Source organism: Salmo salar, chromosome 05, assembly GCF_965601325.2.
Source record: "Salmo salar chromosome 05, fSalSal1, whole genome shotgun sequence".
Lineage (NCBI taxonomy): Eukaryota > Metazoa > Chordata > Actinopteri > Salmoniformes > Salmonidae > Salmo > Salmo salar.
In genome coordinates, this window is record NC_138295.1 from 3,061,824 (window position 1) to 3,080,000 (window position 18,177).

At 43.7% G+C, this 18,177-nt stretch overlaps 1 protein-coding gene across 1 annotated transcript in view; it reads right to left on the reverse strand.

Annotated features, from left to right (window-relative positions):
• Window positions 1-18,177, reverse strand: part of LOC106591130 (vascular endothelial growth factor receptor 3) — a 220,335-nt gene that overhangs the window by 128,067 nt on the left and 74,091 nt on the right. The window contains exons 2-3 of the mRNA XM_082974983.1: window positions 8,721-8,817; window positions 4,969-5,345 (exon numbers count right to left, since the gene is read on the reverse strand). Of these exons, the coding sequence (XP_082831109.1) occupies window positions 4,969-5,345; window positions 8,721-8,817 (474 nt within the window). The remainder of the gene's footprint in view (window positions 1-4,968; window positions 5,346-8,720; window positions 8,818-18,177) is intronic.

Sequence of the window (18,177 nt, forward strand, 5' to 3'; positions counted from 1 at the left end):
GTATGGTCCCAGTCCTACCTTCAGTCTGGTGATACTGGTATGGTCCCAGTCCTACCTTCAGTCTGGTGATACTGGTATGGTCCCAGTCCTACCTTCAGTCTGGTTATACTGGTATGGTCCCAGTACTACCTTCAGTCTGGTTATACTGGTATGGTCCCAGTCCTACCTTCAGTCTGGTGATACTGGTATGGTCCCAGTCCTACCTTCAGTCTGGTTATATTGGTATGGTCCCAGTCCTACCTTCAGTCTGGTGATACTGGTATGGTCCCAGTCCTACCTTCAGTCTGGTTATATTCGTATGGTCCCAGTCCTACCTTCAGTCTGGTGATACTGGTATGGTCCCAGTACTACCTTCAGTCTGGTGATACTGGTATGGTCCCAGTCCTACCTTCAGTCTGGTTATACTGGTATGGTCCCAGTACTACCTTCAGTCTGGTTATACTGGTATGGTCCCAGTCCTACCTTCAGTCTGGTGATACTGGTATGGTCCCAGTCCTACCTTCAGTCTGGTTATATTGGTATGGTCCCAGTCCTACCTTCAGTCTGGTGATACTGGTATGGTCCCAGTCCTACCTTCAGTCTGGTTATATTCGTATGGTCCCAGTCCTACCTTCAGTCTGGTGATACTGGTATGGTCCCAGTCCTACCTTCAGTCTGGTTATACTGGTATGGTCCCAGTCCTACCTTCAGTCTGGTGATACTGGTATGGTCCCAGTCCTACCTTCAGTCTGGTTATACTGGTATGGTCCCAGTACTACCTTCAGTCTGGTTATACTGGTATGGTCCCAGTCCTACCTTCAGTCTGGTTATACTGGTATGGTCCCAGTCCTACCTTCAGTCTGGTGATACTGGTATGGTCCCAGTCCTACCTTCAGTCTGGTGATACTGGTATGGTCCCAGTACTACCTTCAGTCTGGTTATACTGGTATGGTCCCAGTCCTACCTTCAGTCTGGTTATACTGGTATGGTCCCAGTACTACCTTCAGTCTGGTTATACTGGTATGGTCCCAGTCCTACCTTCAGTCTGGTGATACTGGTATGGTCCCAGTCCTACCTTCAGTCTGGTTATACTGGTATGGTCCCAGTCCTACCTTCTGTCTGGTGATACTGGTATGGTCCCAGTCCTACCTTCAGTCTGGTGATACTGGTATGGTCCCAGTCCTACCTTCCTCAGACAGCTGCAGAGACTTAGTAACGCAAAGTCAACAGTTTTAAATACAGTCTTTGTTAATATAGTCTATACCGTTGAAACTATTTATTTGAATTTTTTTTAAATATATTTGAATATTTGTCGCTACTTTTTAATGTAAATACCTGCAGTCAACTTGTGCAATACGTCAGGAGATAAAGATTGCGTCCTTCATTTCACGCTGTCATATAATTTTTCATTATGAAGTTTTTGGTAGCACCCAGTCACGGTTGTGTTTGTTTACAAGCACACAACAACGAGAGATCGGAACCTTGTGAGTCACTCACTGATGTGCAGCACCCGGCCAGGTGATCAAATCAAATTTTATTGGTCACATACACATGGTTAGCAGGTGTTAATGCGAGTGTAGCGAAATGCTTGTGCTTCTAGTTCCGACCGTACAGTAATATCTAACAAGTAATCTAACAATTTCACACAACAAATACCTACAAGTATAAAGGAATGAATAAGAATATGTACATATTAATATATGGATGAGCGATGGCCGAACGGCATAGGCAAGATGCAGTAGATGGTATAGAGTACAGTATATACATATGAGATGAGTAATATAGGGTATGTGAACATTATATAAAGTGCCATTGTTTAAAGTGACAAGTGATCAATTTATTACATCCAATTTTTAATTATTAAAGTGTCTAAAGATTTGAGTCAGTATGTTGGCAGCAGCCACTCAATGTTAGTGATGGCTGTTTAACAGTCTGATGGCCTTGAGATTGTAACGCCCTGGCCATAGAGAGGGGTTTTTTGTTCTTTATTTTGGTTAGGCCAGGGTGTTACATGTTCCTTTCTCTATGTTTTTGTATTTCTTTGTTTTGGGCCGTGTGTGGCTCCCAATCAGGCACAGCTGAAGCTCATTGTTGCTGATTGGGAGTCACACATAAGGAGCATGTTTTTCCTTTGGGTTTTGTGGGTAATTGTTTCTGTTTTGAGTATTTTCCTAACAGGACTGTTTGCTGTCGTTTTTGTTCATTTTTGTAGTGTTCTCTTGTTTTTTGAATTAAAATTCTAATGATGAACACATCCTCTGCTGCACCTTGGTCTAATTCTGACGACGGCGATTACAGAGATAGAAGCTGTTTATCAGTCTCTCGGTTCCAGCTTTGATGCACCTGTACTGACCTCGCCTTCTGGATGATAGCGGGGTGAACAGGCAGTGGCTCGGGTGGTTGTTGTCCTTGATGATCTTTTTGGCCTTCCTGTGACATCGGGTGGTGTAGGTGTCCTGGAGGGCAGGTAGTTTGCCCCCGGTGATGCGTTGTGCAAACCGCACTACCCTCTGGAGAGCCTTCCGGTTATGGGTGAAGCAGTTGCCGTACCAGGCGGTGATACAGCCCGACAGGATGCTCTCGATTGGGCATCTGTAAAAGTTTGTGAGTGTTTTCGGTGACAAGCCAAATTTCTTCAGCCTCCTGAGGTTGAAGAGGCGCTGCTGCGCCTTCTTCACCACGCTGTCTGTGTGGGTGGACCATTACAATTTGTCTGTGATGTGTACGCCGAGGAACTTTAAAACTTTCCACCTTCTCCACTACTGTCCCGTCGATGTGGATAGGGGGGGTGCTCCCTCTGCTGTTTCCTGAAGTCCACGATCAGCTCCTTTGTTTTGTTGACGTTGAGTGTGAGGTTATTTTCCTGACTCCACACTCCGAGTGGTGTCAGGATCGAGTTACAGCATGGAATCCACAACTAAACGTTTTACAGCTAGATATCTTATAACTATTACGTAAAATGCTCTACAGTTGTGCATTTGATTTGCTAATTTAGTTGCTAGTTAGCTATCTAGCTGTGGTTAGCTTCTTCAAAATCACGCTTCGCTTGCCGGTAACAGCAGAAAATCCCCTCCTGGATCAATAGCCTTGCTGTTTAATATTTGTGTTGTGTGTGCAGCAAATTGTGAGTAGCATTTTTCAGTTACTCGTATAACTTTATGAGCTGGGATGTTTGTCCTGAAAATAGTTTAGGTCAGAGACTGTATAAAATGTTCAATTCCCTCATTAGCATTTAGTTAGCGTTCTCTAGGGGATTTTACACATATTCGTTAGCATTGCTAACCTTTGGATTACAAAAAGCTCAGTGGGGTTTGAAAATAGCGCCCCTTGTGTTCATTGTCGGTATTACGGAATATCCCAGTATGGCACAAGGTCGGTGTGAAGGTATGACAATATGGATAACGCTCCAGCCTAACAATTGCAGCTAGCTGCTTGATGGACTTTTAGTGTCAGAAACTCTTTAAACAGGGATTTTTTTTTAACCATTCAGAACAGGTTAGGACTGTGCAAACTCGTTAAATCTGTTTTCAGGGAGACAGACAGACGTCTGTAAAAGTTCTTGTCCTCCTCCCAAGACAAAGAGAAACCAGAGGAAAGAAAGACAGAAAGCGAGAGAAAAGAGAAACTTGAGGCTCCACAGGATAACTAACGCTCCACAGCCAAGTGGAAATGATAAGACTGGGCCTGCATCCCAAACAGCACTCTAATCCATACAAAGTGTACTACTTTTGACCAGCGCACATAGGGAGCAGGGAAATATTTGGGATGCTGACAGGGTCAGACTCAAGGCATGACAACAGAACTGGACTGAAATAGATGGATAGATAGATAAACCTCAGCAACAGTTCAGGTCCAGAGGTAGAACAGATTAACCAATCAAAATGTGCTATTCCATCACTAGCGAGCCAAATGACTGGCACTTTTAACGGGAACACACTACCACTCGATATCTTGGACGGAGGAGACTTCAGATTTCTTTGGTTTACAGATCAAAACACATCCAAGTCTTGGGTGATTTGGTGATTGAGGTTGGTGAACCATATAGATTAAAGTTGCAGTCTGCGATCGTTAGCTAAATAAATGTGTAACATATTGTCTGAATTGTATTCGTAACATATCAAAAGAATCGCAGTTGTATTTTAATTTTTTTAAATAAAATAAATTGCAGGACGTAACATATCATACAAAATGGATGACGTAGTACACAAATGGATGACGTAGTACACAAATGGATGACGTAGTACACAAATGGACGACGTAGGACACAAATGGATGATGTAGTACACAAAATGGATGACGTAGTACACAAATGGATGACGTAGTACACAAATGGATGACGTAGTACACAAATGGATGACGTAGTACACAAATGGATGATGTAGTACACAAATGGATGACGTAGTACACAAATGGATGACGTAGTACACAAATGGATGATGTAGTACACAAATGGATGACGTAGGACACAAATGGATGACGTAGGACACAAATGGATGATGTAGTACACAAATGGATGACGTAGTACACAAATGGATGATGTAGTACACAAATGGATGATGTAGTACACAAATGGATGACGTAGGACACAAATGGATGATGTAGTACACAAATGGATGACGTAGTACACAAATGGATGATGTAATACACAAAAAAAAAAACGGGAGCCCATTTTGGCTCATGAGCACCACTTTCAAAACTACTGGCTGAAATTATACAAACGTTCTGGGGCATCACTTTAACAACGCTAGTCATACACAAGAGATGACCACAATGATAACGCTAACACTGGCACTGACAAAAAACCATGCGAGTGTGTGTGGTGTGGTGTGTGTGTGTGGTGTGGTGTGGTGTGGTGTGGTGTGGTGTGTGTGTGTGTGTGTGTGTGTGTGTGTGTGTGTGTGTGTGTGTGTGGTGTGTGTGTGTGTGTGAGAGCAACAGGATGTGTACATGCGTCCGTCTGTCTCTGTGTATATAAAACGGTCCTCTCACCTCTGACGAACACATACAGAGTGGAAGCCGTGGTCCCGTCGATGACAGCCTTGACATCTCTGTAGTAACAGCGATAGTAACCCGTATCGTTCCCTTTAGCTCCAGTGAGGACCAGGGTCTTGCAATACGGCTTTCCAGGCTCCCCTGGACACTCCAGGACCCGGACCGCCCTTCTCTGGACAGGGACAGAAGCAGGCGTACCAGCCCCCTCCCTGGCCACGGGGTGGTCTCCCACAGCCCCAGCCCCAGGGGTACCAACAGGGATTCCAGCCCCAGTCTCGGCCTCTCCCCCTGGGGCTCTGCCGGTCTGCCGGTCAGTCAGCTCCTCTCCCACCAGGGTCGTCTCAGGCCACACCCAGGACAGAGTACGCTGACCCCTGGAGGTTAGAGGTTAGAGGTCAGAGGAAAGGTCAAGTGAGAGGTCACAGATGGGTCAATTATGGTTTTTAACCAATCAGTAACAGGTTAGGACTGGGCAAATGTCAGGTGTGTGTGATGTTAGCGACTGCGTCAGATTGTGAAAGATTGTGTTTGTGTTTCTCCTCCCCAGAGAGAAGCGGCTACAACAATCGCGTACGACTCGGATACCATCTGCCTCACGCAGCGCATCCTAGCCAATCAGCACAAAGAGAGGATTGGCTCCACCGCTGAGCCTGGTTCCTCTTAAGGTTTTCTTCCTTCAAGTGATTATTATTTTATTTTAATTTTTTTCTTTTGCAACCGTCGCTTCTGCTTGCTCTCCTGGGATTTAACGGTTGGTTCACCCAGCGGGGCATCTCATCTGTATGCCTGTCAACTATATAAACCAACCATTCAGGAGGACCTGCAGTCCAGAACAGAATCACTTCTTATCCAGGGTCCGACTAACATGGACTTCTCCCTTTTTTGGGTGGGGATTGCCATCACCACAGCAGTTTAACTAACACGGCCTGATGACTTTCTACCTGAGACTCCAAGACAAACCTCTCCGGATCCTTCGACTGTAGACCTTGGCCTCATCCCGATCCGTTCTCATGGAACCTCATTCTCACATCCGTTTGCTGAATAAATATTCTAAGAATCATGTCTGGTCCTTAAACTGGTGAAATTCATTTTCCCAAAATGGTTGGTAAAGATTTGCGCAAAATAAAAAAAAAAGGCGTTTACATGTGTTTAATCTCCACTCTGTATAATCTAACGGTGGATTAGACAGCTGTTTAATCTCCTCTACACCCCTCTGTATAATCTAACGGTGGATTAGACAGCTGTTTAATCTCCACTACACCCCTCTGTATAATCTAACGGTGGATTAGACAGCTGTTTAATCTCCTGTATAATGTGATGGTGGATTAGACAGCTGTTTAATCTCCACTACACCCCTCTGTATAATCTAACGGTGGATTAGACAGCTGTTTAATCTCCTCTACACCCCTCTGTATAATGTGACGGTGGATTAGACAGCTGTTTAATCTCCTCTACACCCCTCTGTATAATGTAACGGTGGATTAGACAGCTGTTTAATCTCCACTACACCCCTCTGTATAATCTAACGGTGGATTAGACAGCTGTTTAATCTCCTCTACACCCCTCTGTATAATGTGACGGGGGATTAGACAGCTGTTTACCCTCCACTACACCCCTCTGTATAATGTAACGGTGGATTAGACAGCTGTTTAATCTCCACTACACCCCTCTGTATAATCTAACGGTGGATTAGACAGCTGTTTACCCTCCACTACACCCCTCTGTATAATCTAACGGTGGATTAGACAGCTGTTTAATCTCCTCTACACCCCTCTGTATAATGTAACGGTGGATTAGACAGCTGTTTAATCTCCACTACACCCCTCTGTATAATCTAACGGTGGATTAGACAGCTGTTTAATCTCCTCTACACCCCTCTGTATAATCTAACGGTGGATTAGACAGCTGTTTAATCTCCTCTACACCCCTCTGTATAATGTGATGGTGGATTAGACAGCTGTTTAATCTCCACTACACCCCTCTGTATAATCTAACGGTGGATTAGACAGCTGTTTAATCTCCACTACACCCCTCTGTATAATCTAACGGTGGATTAGACAGCTGTTTAATCTCCTCTACACCCCTCTGTATAATCTAACGGTGGATTAGACAGCTGTTTAATCTCCACTACACCCCTCTGTATAATCTAACGGTGGATTAGACAGCTGTTTAATCTCCTCTACACCCCTCTGTATAATCTAACGGTGGATTAGACAGCTGTTTAATCTCCTGTATAATGTGATGGTGGATTAGACAGCTGTTTAATCTCCTCTACACCCCTCTGTATAATCTAACGGTGGATTAGACAGCTGTTTAATCTCCTGTATAATGTGATGGTGGATTAGACAGCTGTTTAATCTCCTCTACACCCCTCTGTATAATGTGACGGTGGATTAGACAGCTGTTTACCCTCCACTACACCCCTCTGTATAATGTAACGGTGGATTAGACAGCTGTTTAATCTCCACTACACCCCTCTGTATAATCTAACGGTGGATTAGACAGCTGTTTAATCTCCTCTACACCCCTCTGTATAATGTGATGGTGGATTAGACAGCTGTTTAATCTCCTCTACACCCCTCTGTATAATGTAACGGGGGATTAGACAGCTGTTTAATCTCCACTACACCCCTCTGTATAATCTAACGGTGGATTAGACAGCTGTTTAATCTCCTCTACACCCCTCTGTATAATGTAATGGTGGATTAGACAGCTGTTTAATCTCCTGTATAATGTGATGGTGGATTAGACAGCTGTTTAATCTCCACTACACCCCTCTGTATAATGTGATGGTGGATTAGACAGCTGTTTAATCTCCTCTACACCCCTCTGTATAATGTGATGGTGGATTAGACAGCTGTTTAATCTCCTCTACACCCCTCTGTATAATCTAACGGTGGATTAGACCGCTGTTTAATCTCCGCTACACCCCTCTGTATAATCTAACGGTGGATTAGACAGCTGTTTAATCTCCTCTACACCCCTCTGTATAATGTAACGGTGGATTAGACAGCTGTTTAATCTCCTGTATAATGTGATGGTGGATTAGACAGCTGTTTAATCTCCACTACACCCCTCTGTATAATGTGATGGTGGATTAGACAGCTGTTTAATCTCCACTACACCCCTCTGTATAATGTGATGGTGGATTAGACAGCTGTTTAATCTCCTCTACACCCCTCTGTATAATGTAACGGTGGATTAGACAGCTGTTTAATCTCCTCTACACCCCTCTGTATAATGTGACGGTGGATTAGACAGCTGTTTAATCTCCTGTATAATGTGATGGTGGATTAGACAGCTGTTTAATCTCCTCTACACCCCTCTGTATAATGTGACGGTGGATTAGACAGCTGTTTCATCTCCTGTATAATGTGACGGTGGATTAGACAGCTGTTTAATCTCCTGTATAATGTGACGGTGGATTAGACAGCTGTTTAATCTCCTGTATAATGTGATGGTGGTTTACCCCCCCCCCCCCCCCCGGAGAAAAGCAAGGCAATTCTACCCACCCAACTATATTGTTAATTTAACATACATTCCAACAGCAACACCAGAAGGAAATAGGAAGACACTAAGTGGACAACTAGGTCACACACACACACACACACACACACACACACACACACACACACACACACACACACACACACACACACACACACACACACACACACACACACACACACACACACACACACACACACACACACACACACACACACACACACACACACACGGTACTCTACCTGCATGTGATGGACAGAGTTTCATCTGCGTGGATCACGAGGTCTTCTTTGTGGCTGTCAATGGTGGGCGGAGTCATAGAGTAGCCAATCGCCAGACCTCAGGTATAACAAAAACAAAATCATATGATTGGACGCTGACACTCAAAAACACTGATTTGATTGGATTTTACATTTCAGGAACGAATAAATGATTGGTTTAGACAGCTCTGCTGGTCGGCTCTGTCAACCCTCCTCAGCGTCACGTAGATTAGGAACTCGAGCCGACAGCGGCAGGATGAACTCAACCAAAGCTATCAAATGTTATTCATTATATGACACTGTATTCCACTTAGCTCAAGGGCTGTAATATATATATATATATATATATATATATATATATATATATATATATATATATATATATATATATATATGGCTGTAATATATATATATGGCTGTAAGGCAATCTACAGGAGTAGAGCAGCACAATACACCCAGACACTCACCCCAGCACCACCCAGACACTCACCCCAGCACCACCCAGACACTCACCCCAGCACCACCCAGACACTCACCCCAGCACCACCCAGACACTCACCCCAACACCACCCAGACACTCACCCCAGCACCACCCAGACACTCACCCCAACACCACCCAGACACTCACCCCAACACCACCCAGACACTCACCCCAACACCACCCGGTCTGAGATACACCCAGACACTCACCCCAGCACCACCCAGACACTCACCCCAGCACCACCCAGACACTCACCCCAACACCACCCAGACACTTACCCCAGCACCACCCAGACACTCACCCCAACACCACCCAGACACTCACCCCAGCACCACCCAGACACTCACCCCAACACCACCCAGACACTCACACCAACACCACCCAGACACTCACCCCAGCACCACCCAGACACTCACCCCAACACCACCCAGACACTCACCCCAGCACCACCCAGACACTCACCCCAACACCACCCAGACACTCACCCCAACACCACCCAGACACTCACCCCAACACCACCCAGACACTCACCCCAGCACCACCCGGTCTGAGAAACACCCAGACACTCACCCCAGCACCACCCAGACTCTCACCCCAGCACCACCCGGTCTCAATTCTCTCTCTCTCTCGCTCTCTCCTTCTCTCCTCTTTCTCTCCCCTCTCCCTGCTCTCTCTCCTCTCTCTCTCCTCTTTCTCCCTCCGTCCCCTCTCTCTCTCCTCTCCCTGCTCTCTCTCTCCTCTTTTTCTCTTCGTCCCCTCTTTCCCCTCTCTCTCTCCTCTCTCTCTCTCCTCTTTCTCCCTCCGTCCCCTCTCTCCTCTTTCTCCCTCCATCCCCTCTCTCTCAATCTCTCTCTCTCTCTCCTCTTTCTCCCTCTGTCCAATCTCTCCTCTTTCTCCCTCCGTCCCCTCTCTCTCTCTCTCTCTCTCTCTTTCCCCTCTCTCTCTCCTCTCTGTCTCCTCTTTCACCCTGCTCTCTCTGCTCCCTCCCCCCTCTACTTTCCTCTGATATTCTCATTAAGCCTATAGCTTCCTGATTCATCACTGTTTCATTAACTCTGGTAATGTGGTTAGATGTGATATAAATGATGTCGCTCTGGAATGCCATTACCTGACTGATTCCCACATGGCACCCTATTCCCTATATACAAGACAACACTAGGTATAGGGCCCTGGTCAAAGAGGTGCACTATCTAGGGAATAGGGTGCTGTTTGGGAGGCACACCCCTTGTTAAAAGTGCCCTGAGGGCACGTTGGTCCCCACTTGCATCAAGATGTCCACCATTGTTCCTGTTCACGAGAAAGCGAAGGTAACTTAACTAAATGACTATCGACCCGTAGCACTCACTTCTGTCATCATTAAGCGCTTTGAAGAGCTAATGCTCTTGTGGCTGAATGGAAAGCAGCAATGTTCCAACATCTAGTTTTTTATTATTATTATTATTATTTTTTTTAAATTGAACTTTTATTTAACTAGGCAAGTCAGTTAAAAACAAATTCTTATTTACAATGACGTCCTACCCCGGACAAACCCGGACGACGCTGAGCCAATTGTGCGCCGTCCTATGGGACTCCAAATCACAGTCAGATGTGATACAGTCTGGATTCAAACCAGGGTCTGTAGTGATGCCTCTTGCACTGAGCTGCAGTGCCTTAGACCGCTGCGCCACTCGGGAGCCAAGTGAAATGACTTCCCAGAAGAGTGGAGGCTGTTATAGCAGCAAAGGGGGGGACCAACTCCATATTAATGACTTCCCAGAAGAGTGGAGGCTGTTATAGCAGCAAAGGGGGGGACCAACTCCATATTAATGACTTCCCAGAAGAGTGGAGGCTGTTATAGCAGCAAAGGGGGGGGACCAACTCCATATTAATGACTTCCCAGAAGAGTGGAGGCTGTTATAGCAGCAAAAGGGGGGACCAACTCCATATTAAAGCCCATGATTTTGTAATGAGATGTTCGACGAGCAGGTGTCCACATACTTTTGGTCATGTAGTGTATATTTTCTATTCATATACTGCCCATACTGTCTATAGACTCCATTATATACATACAGTGGGAAGAAAAAGTCTGTGAACCCTTTAAAATTACCTAGATTTCTGCATAAATTGGTCATAAAATTTGATCTGATCTTCATCTAAGTCACAACAGTAGACAAACACAGTCTGCTTAAACTAATAACACAGAAACAATTATATGTTTTCATGTCATTATTGAACACACCGTGTAAACATTCACAGTGCAGGGTGGGAAAAGTACGTGAACCCTTGGATTTAATAACTGGTTGACCCTCCTTTGGCAGCAATAACCTCAACCAAACGTTTTCTGTAGTTGTGGATCAGACCTGCACAACGGTCAGGAGGAATTTTGGACCATTCCTCTTTACAAAACTGTTTCAGTTCAGCAATATTCTTGGGATGTCTGGTGTGAACCGCTCTCTTGAGGTCAGGCCACAGCATCTCCAATCGGGTTGAGGTCAGGACTCTGACTGGGCCACTCCAGAAGGCGTATTTTCTTCTGTTGAAGACATTCTGTTGTTGATTTACTTCTGTGTTTTGGGTCGTTGTCTTGTTGCATCACCCAACTTCTGTTGAGCTTCAATTGGCGGACAGATAGCCTTACATTCTCCTGCAAAATGTCTTGACAAACTTGGGAATTCATTTTTCCGTCGATGATAGCAAGCTGTCCAGGCCCTGAGGCAGCAAAGCAGACCCAAACCATGATGCTCCCTCCACCATACTTTACAGTTGGGACAAAGTTTTGATGTTCATGTGCTGTGCCTTTTTACTCCACTCATAGTGTTGTGTGTTCCTTCCAAACAACTCAACTGTAGTTTCATCTGTCCACAGAATATTTTGCCAGAAACGCTGTGGAACATCCAGGTGCACTTTTGTGAACTTCAGACGTGCAGCAATGTTTTTTTTTGGACAGCAGTGGCTTCTCCCGTGGTGTCCTCCCATGAACACGGTTCTTGTTTAGTGTTTTACGTATTGTAGACTCGTCAACAGGGATGTTAGCATCTTCCAGAGATTTCTGTAAGTCTTTAGCTGACACTCTAGGATTCTTCTTAACCTCATTGAGCATTCTGCGCTGTGTGCTCTTGCAGTCATCTTTGCAGGATGGCCACTCCTAGGGAGAGTAGCAAGAGTGCTGAAATTTCTCCATTTATAGACAATTTGTCTTACCGTGGACTGACTTTCAGAGATACTTTTGTAACCCTTTCCAGCTTTATGCAAGGCAACAATTCTTAATCTTAGGTCTTCTGAGATCTCTTTTGTTCGAGGCTCACATCAGGCATTGCTTCTTGTGAATAGCAAACTCAAATTTTGTGAGTGTTTTTATAGGGCAGGGCAGCTCTAACCAACATCTCCAATCTCGTCTCATTGATTCGACTCCAGGTTAGCTGACTCCTGACTCCAATTAGCTTTTTTTATTGAATTTTTTTATTTCACCTTTTATTTAACCAGGTAGGCTAGTTGAGAACAAGTTCTCATTTACAACTGCGACCTTGGCCAAGATAAAGCAAAGCAGTTCGACACAAACAACAACACAGAGTTACACATGGAATAAACAAACATACAGTCAATAATACAGTAGGAAAAAAATGTCTATATACATTGTGTGCAAATGAGGTGAGATAAGGGAGGTAAAGGCCATGGTGGCAAAGTAAATACAATATAGCAAGTAAAACACTGGAATGGTAGATGTGCAGAAGATGAATGTGCAAGTAGAGATACTGGGGTGCAAAGGAGCAAGATAAATAAATAAATACAGTATGGGGATGAGGTAGGTAGTTGGATGGGCTATTTACAGATGGCCTGTGTACAGATGCAGTGATCTGTGAGCTGCTCTGACAGCTGGTGCTTAAAGCTAGTGAGGGAGATATGAGTCTCCAGCTTTAGTGATTTTTGCAATTTGTTCCAGTCATTGGCAGCAGAGAACTGGAAGGAAAGACGACCAAAGGAGGAATTGGCTTTAGGGGTGACCAGTGAGATATACCTGCTGGAGCGCGTGCTACGGGTGGGTGCTGCTATGGTGACCAGTGAGCTGAGATAAGGTGGGCCTTTACCTAGCAAAGACTTATAGATGACCTGGAAGATGCGAGGCTGTAATCGCTGCCAAAGATGCTTCAACAAAGTACTGAGTAAAGGGTCTGAATACTTAGGTAAATGTAATATTTCAGTTTTTAAAAACCTGTTTCTAAAAAAAACTGTTTTTGCTTTGTCAATATGGGATATTGTGTGTAGATTGATGAGGGAAAAAAAAGATTTAATCAATTTTAGAATAAGGCTGTGACGTAACTAAATGTGGATAAAAGTTAAGGGGCCTCAGGCACGGGGCAGCAGGTAGCCTAGTGGTTAGAGCATTGGGCCAATAACCAAAAGGTTGCTGGATCGAATCTCCGAGCTGACAAGGTAAAAATCATTCCTTCTGCCCCTGAACAAGGCAGTTAACCCACTGTTCCCCGGTAAGCTGTCATTGTAAATAAGAATTGGTTCTTAACTGACTTGCCTAGTTAAAAAGCACCATTCATTGTTGATAATTGTAATGTTAATGCATTCACTGGTTAAATGGAAGAGATTGAGGTGGTTGCCATTTTAGAGACAACAAAATATTTGCAGCAGTAATCTTCTCTGATTGACAGAGATTCAAGGGGCTATCATCATTAAGTAACATAATAAAAAGCATTGAACTTCAAAATGAACTTAAACCTCTCTTGGGTAGGGGGCAGTATTTTCACGTCCGGATGAAAAGCGTGCCCAAAGTAAACTGCCTGTTACTCAGGCCCAGAAGCTAGGATATGCATATAATTGGTGGATTTGGATAGAAAACACTCCAAACTTTCTAAAACTATTCAAATAATGTCTGTGAGTATAACAGAACTGATATGGCAGGCGAAACCCCGGGGACAAACCATCACAAAAAAAATATATTCAGCCTACCACTATTTTCAATGGCTGTCACTTTTATTATAAGGCCAAGTCCTCCCAGATTGCAGTTCCTATGGCTTCCACTAGATGTCAACAGTCTTTAGAAAGAGTTTCAGGCTGGTTTTTGGAAAAATGAGCCAGAAATTGTAGTTTTTCTAGGTGGCTCCCATTTTGGCTGTAGTGTTTCCAAGCGCGTGAATGAGAGCGCGTTCTTTGGTGTTTTCCCCCGGTAAAGACAATAACGATACTCCGTCTTAACCTGTTAGGGCTAGGGGGCAGTATTGACACGGCCGGATAAAAAACGCACCCGATTTAATCTGGTTACTACTCCTGCCCAGTAACTAGAATATGCATATAATTATTGGCTTTGGATAGAAAACACCCTAAAGTTTCTAAAACTGTTTGAATGGTGTCTGTGAATATAACAGAACTCAAATGGCAGGCCAAAACCTGAGAAGATTCCATGCAGGAAGTGGCCTGTCTGACAAGTTGTGTTTCATCTTGGCTCTTTTTATTGAAGACTGAGGATCTTTGCTCTAACGTGACACTTCCCACGGCTCCCATAGGCTCTCAGAGCCCGGGAAAAAGCTGAACGATATCGAGGCAGCCTCTGGCTGAAACACATTATCGCTTTTGGCAAGTGGCCGATCAGAGTACTATGAGCTTAGGCGCGTGCCCGAGTCGACCGAATGCTTTATTTTCTTTTGTCTGTTTAGCTAAAAGCAGATTCCCGGTCAGAATATTATCGCTTTTTTATGAGAAAAATTGCATAAAAATGTATTTTAAACAGCGGTTGACATGCTTCGAAGTACAGTAATGGAATATTTAGAATTTTTTTTGTCACGAATTGCGCCATGCTCGTCACCCTTATTTACCCTTTCGGATAGTGTCTTGAACGCACGAACAAAACGCCGCTGTTTGGATATAACTATGGATTATTTTGAACCAAACCAACATTTGTTATTGAAGTAGAAGTCCTGGGAGTGCATTCTGACGAAGACAGCAAAGGTAATAACATTTTTCTTATAGTAAATCTGACTTTGGTGAGTGCTAAACTTGCTGGGTGTCTAAATAGCTAGCCCTGTGATGCCGGGCTATCTACTGAGAATATTGCAAAATGTGCTTTCACCGAAAAGCTATTTTAAAATCGGACATATCGAGTGCATAGAGGAGTTCTGTATCTATAATTCTTAAAGTAATTGTTATGCTTTTTGTGAACGTTTATCGTGAGTAATTTAGTAAATTCACCGGCAGTGTTCGGTGGGAATGCTAGTCACATGCTAGTCACATGCTAATGTAAAAAGCTGGTTTTTGATATAAATATGAACTTGATTGAACAAAACATGCATGTATTGTATAACATAATGTCCTAGGGTTGTCATCTGATGAAGATCATCAAAGGTTAGTGCTGCATTTAGCTGTGGTTTGGGTTTATGTGACATTATATGCTAGCTTGAAAAATAGGTGTCTGATTATTTCTGGCTGGGTACTCTGCTGACATAATCTAATGTTTTGCTTTCGTTGTAAAGCCTTTTTGAAATCGGACAGTGTGGTTAGATTAACGAGAGTCTTGTCTTTAAAATGGTGTAAAATAGTCATATGCTTGAAAAATTGAAGTTTTTGCATTTTTGAGGTTTTCGAATAACGCGCCACGGGATTACACTGGCTGTTACGTAGGTGGGACGATTTGGTGCCACCTATGCTAGAGAGGTTAAATTTCATCGTTTATTTATGTATTAGGGTACCTAAGGTTTGATTATAAACGTTGTTTGACTTGCTTGGAAAAATGTATTAGTAACGTTTGGGATTCATTTTGTATGCATTTTGATGGAGGGAAACTGGGTGGATTATTGACTGAAGCGCGCCAGCTAAACTGAGTTTTTATGGATATAAAGAAGGACATTATCGAACAAAAGGACCATTTGTGATGTAACTGGGACCTTTTGGAGTGCCAACAGAAGAAGATCATCAAAGGTAAGGCATTTATTATATCGCTATTTCTGACTTTCGTGGCGCACCTGCCTGGTTGAAATATGTTTTTCATGCTTTTGTATGCGGGGCGCTGTCCTCAGATAATCACACCGTGTGCTTTCGCCGTAAAGCCTTTTTGAAATCTCCACATGGACACGGAATCATATACTCTGATTCTACAAAATATTAAGAACAGTTAGCCACCATGCTATTCCAGTAGTTTAGTAGCTCCTTCATGATGTTTCTGAAATGACAGCCTACTCTCCTCTTCTCTCGTTCTACCTATCATTCTTACAGGCTATTAGAGTGGTTAGTAGCTCTATGAGACACATCGATAATAAGAGCGGTATTACCCAGAACCCTCTGTATAGCAGAACAGCTGTGAATGACTCTTATGCACTTCAGGCTAAAAGGTGGGCCCAGACAGACAGAGAGAGAGAGGGAGAGATGTCAGTTGTAGAGTACGTCTATCTTGGTCATTGTGGTAATTTGGGGGGTAATTTGGGGGCAATTTCCCATAGAAAATATAATTAGTCCTCCAGCAATTTTCAGAAAATGACAAAAAAGCACTAGCTACTTATTTTAGCCATTCTCCTCCCGATAATATCACTTTTTTTGAAACGTGGAGAGACTCATAAAGATTCTGACACAGAAACGTACTAGAAGGGCTGTGATTTGGGTGACCGATAAGATCAAAACCACATTCATCTTCTGAACTACGGATGAGGATCGGATGATTTCGCAACAATTACTTATGGACTTCATGCCAATCAAAACCCAGTTGTTTTCTGAACGGCCAGGATAGTTTCACGCACACACACACACACCACATTCCTCACACACATCCTGCTTGCCCACAGAGCAACAATAGAGACATGACCATGTGATGTAAATATTTGAATCTCAGCCACAATGTTAGAGGTGTTTAGGGTTAGTTAGAGTTTATCTCAGTGGCAGCTCAGCCTGTACTCCTAGTAGCCTTGAGACAATCCATAAGAGCACCATAACTTTACTGTGTGTTGAATCAATAGGTTAGTGCTAGGTGGTAGTTGGGATATGGTTTAGAGTCAGAGTTGATCCCTGTGGAAGGCCAGTACTCCGAGCACTGTGGAGACAATCCATCACTTTACTGTGTACTGCAGGGTTCCCCAACTGGTTACTGAGCAAATGTTTTTCATAAATGTTTTATTTCATTAAAAAAAAAAGTTTAAAAAAATGTCATTATTGGACTGTAAAAACACCAGGAAATCAGCTGCGAGTGATTTTCATTTAAAGAAATCTATTCCCAAGTATTCCCACACATAATAGAGAGAGAGAGAGAGAGAGACGGGATCGTCTACAAACGGAAGCATTGTTTTTAGTCAAAAACATATCTGTTTGGGCCTCCCGCGGTCAATTTGCAGTTATTATTGTCATTAATGTTAATACGACGCCGTGTTCTCCACAAGTACTCCTGTTTTATTTCCCACTTTCCACACACACACTTTATCACTCTACCCGTCAGTCACTGATATGAATTTAATCGGAAATGTACAGGCATCTATCCGATCTCTCTGCTGGTGAAAGGACCCCAGTACAATAGATAGTTCATCTGCTCTTTAATAATCACATGGAGTCATTATCTCCCTTCACCGCTCAAATGTGTACATTCAATATCTTTAATAAAGACCACAACAACAACAACAACAAAAAAAAAAAAACCCACACATGATAAAATCATATCTTCCTTCGCCACCCCGGAGGAATGAAAGCAGACGTGGCAACTTCACCAAGCTTGCTGGACGAATGACATTACGTTTCGTCCCAGCGTGGTTTTACTGATAGAAAACAAACAATGAGGTGGTCCGTGAATCGTATGGCTTCCCAGACCCTTCTCCCAAAGGGGGTTATTCCTGCCTTATGTCGGCCTTTCCTTTCAAAGGACAAGCTCTGAGTCTCAGTGTTTTCCCTAGATATTATCTTAGGCGTGGTGTGTACGCCTGTTGGTCTATCTATGTACAAGGACAGCCTATAGGGGTCCCTAAACCTGGGTAGAGCTCCCAGTCTCACTCAGCGAAGCAG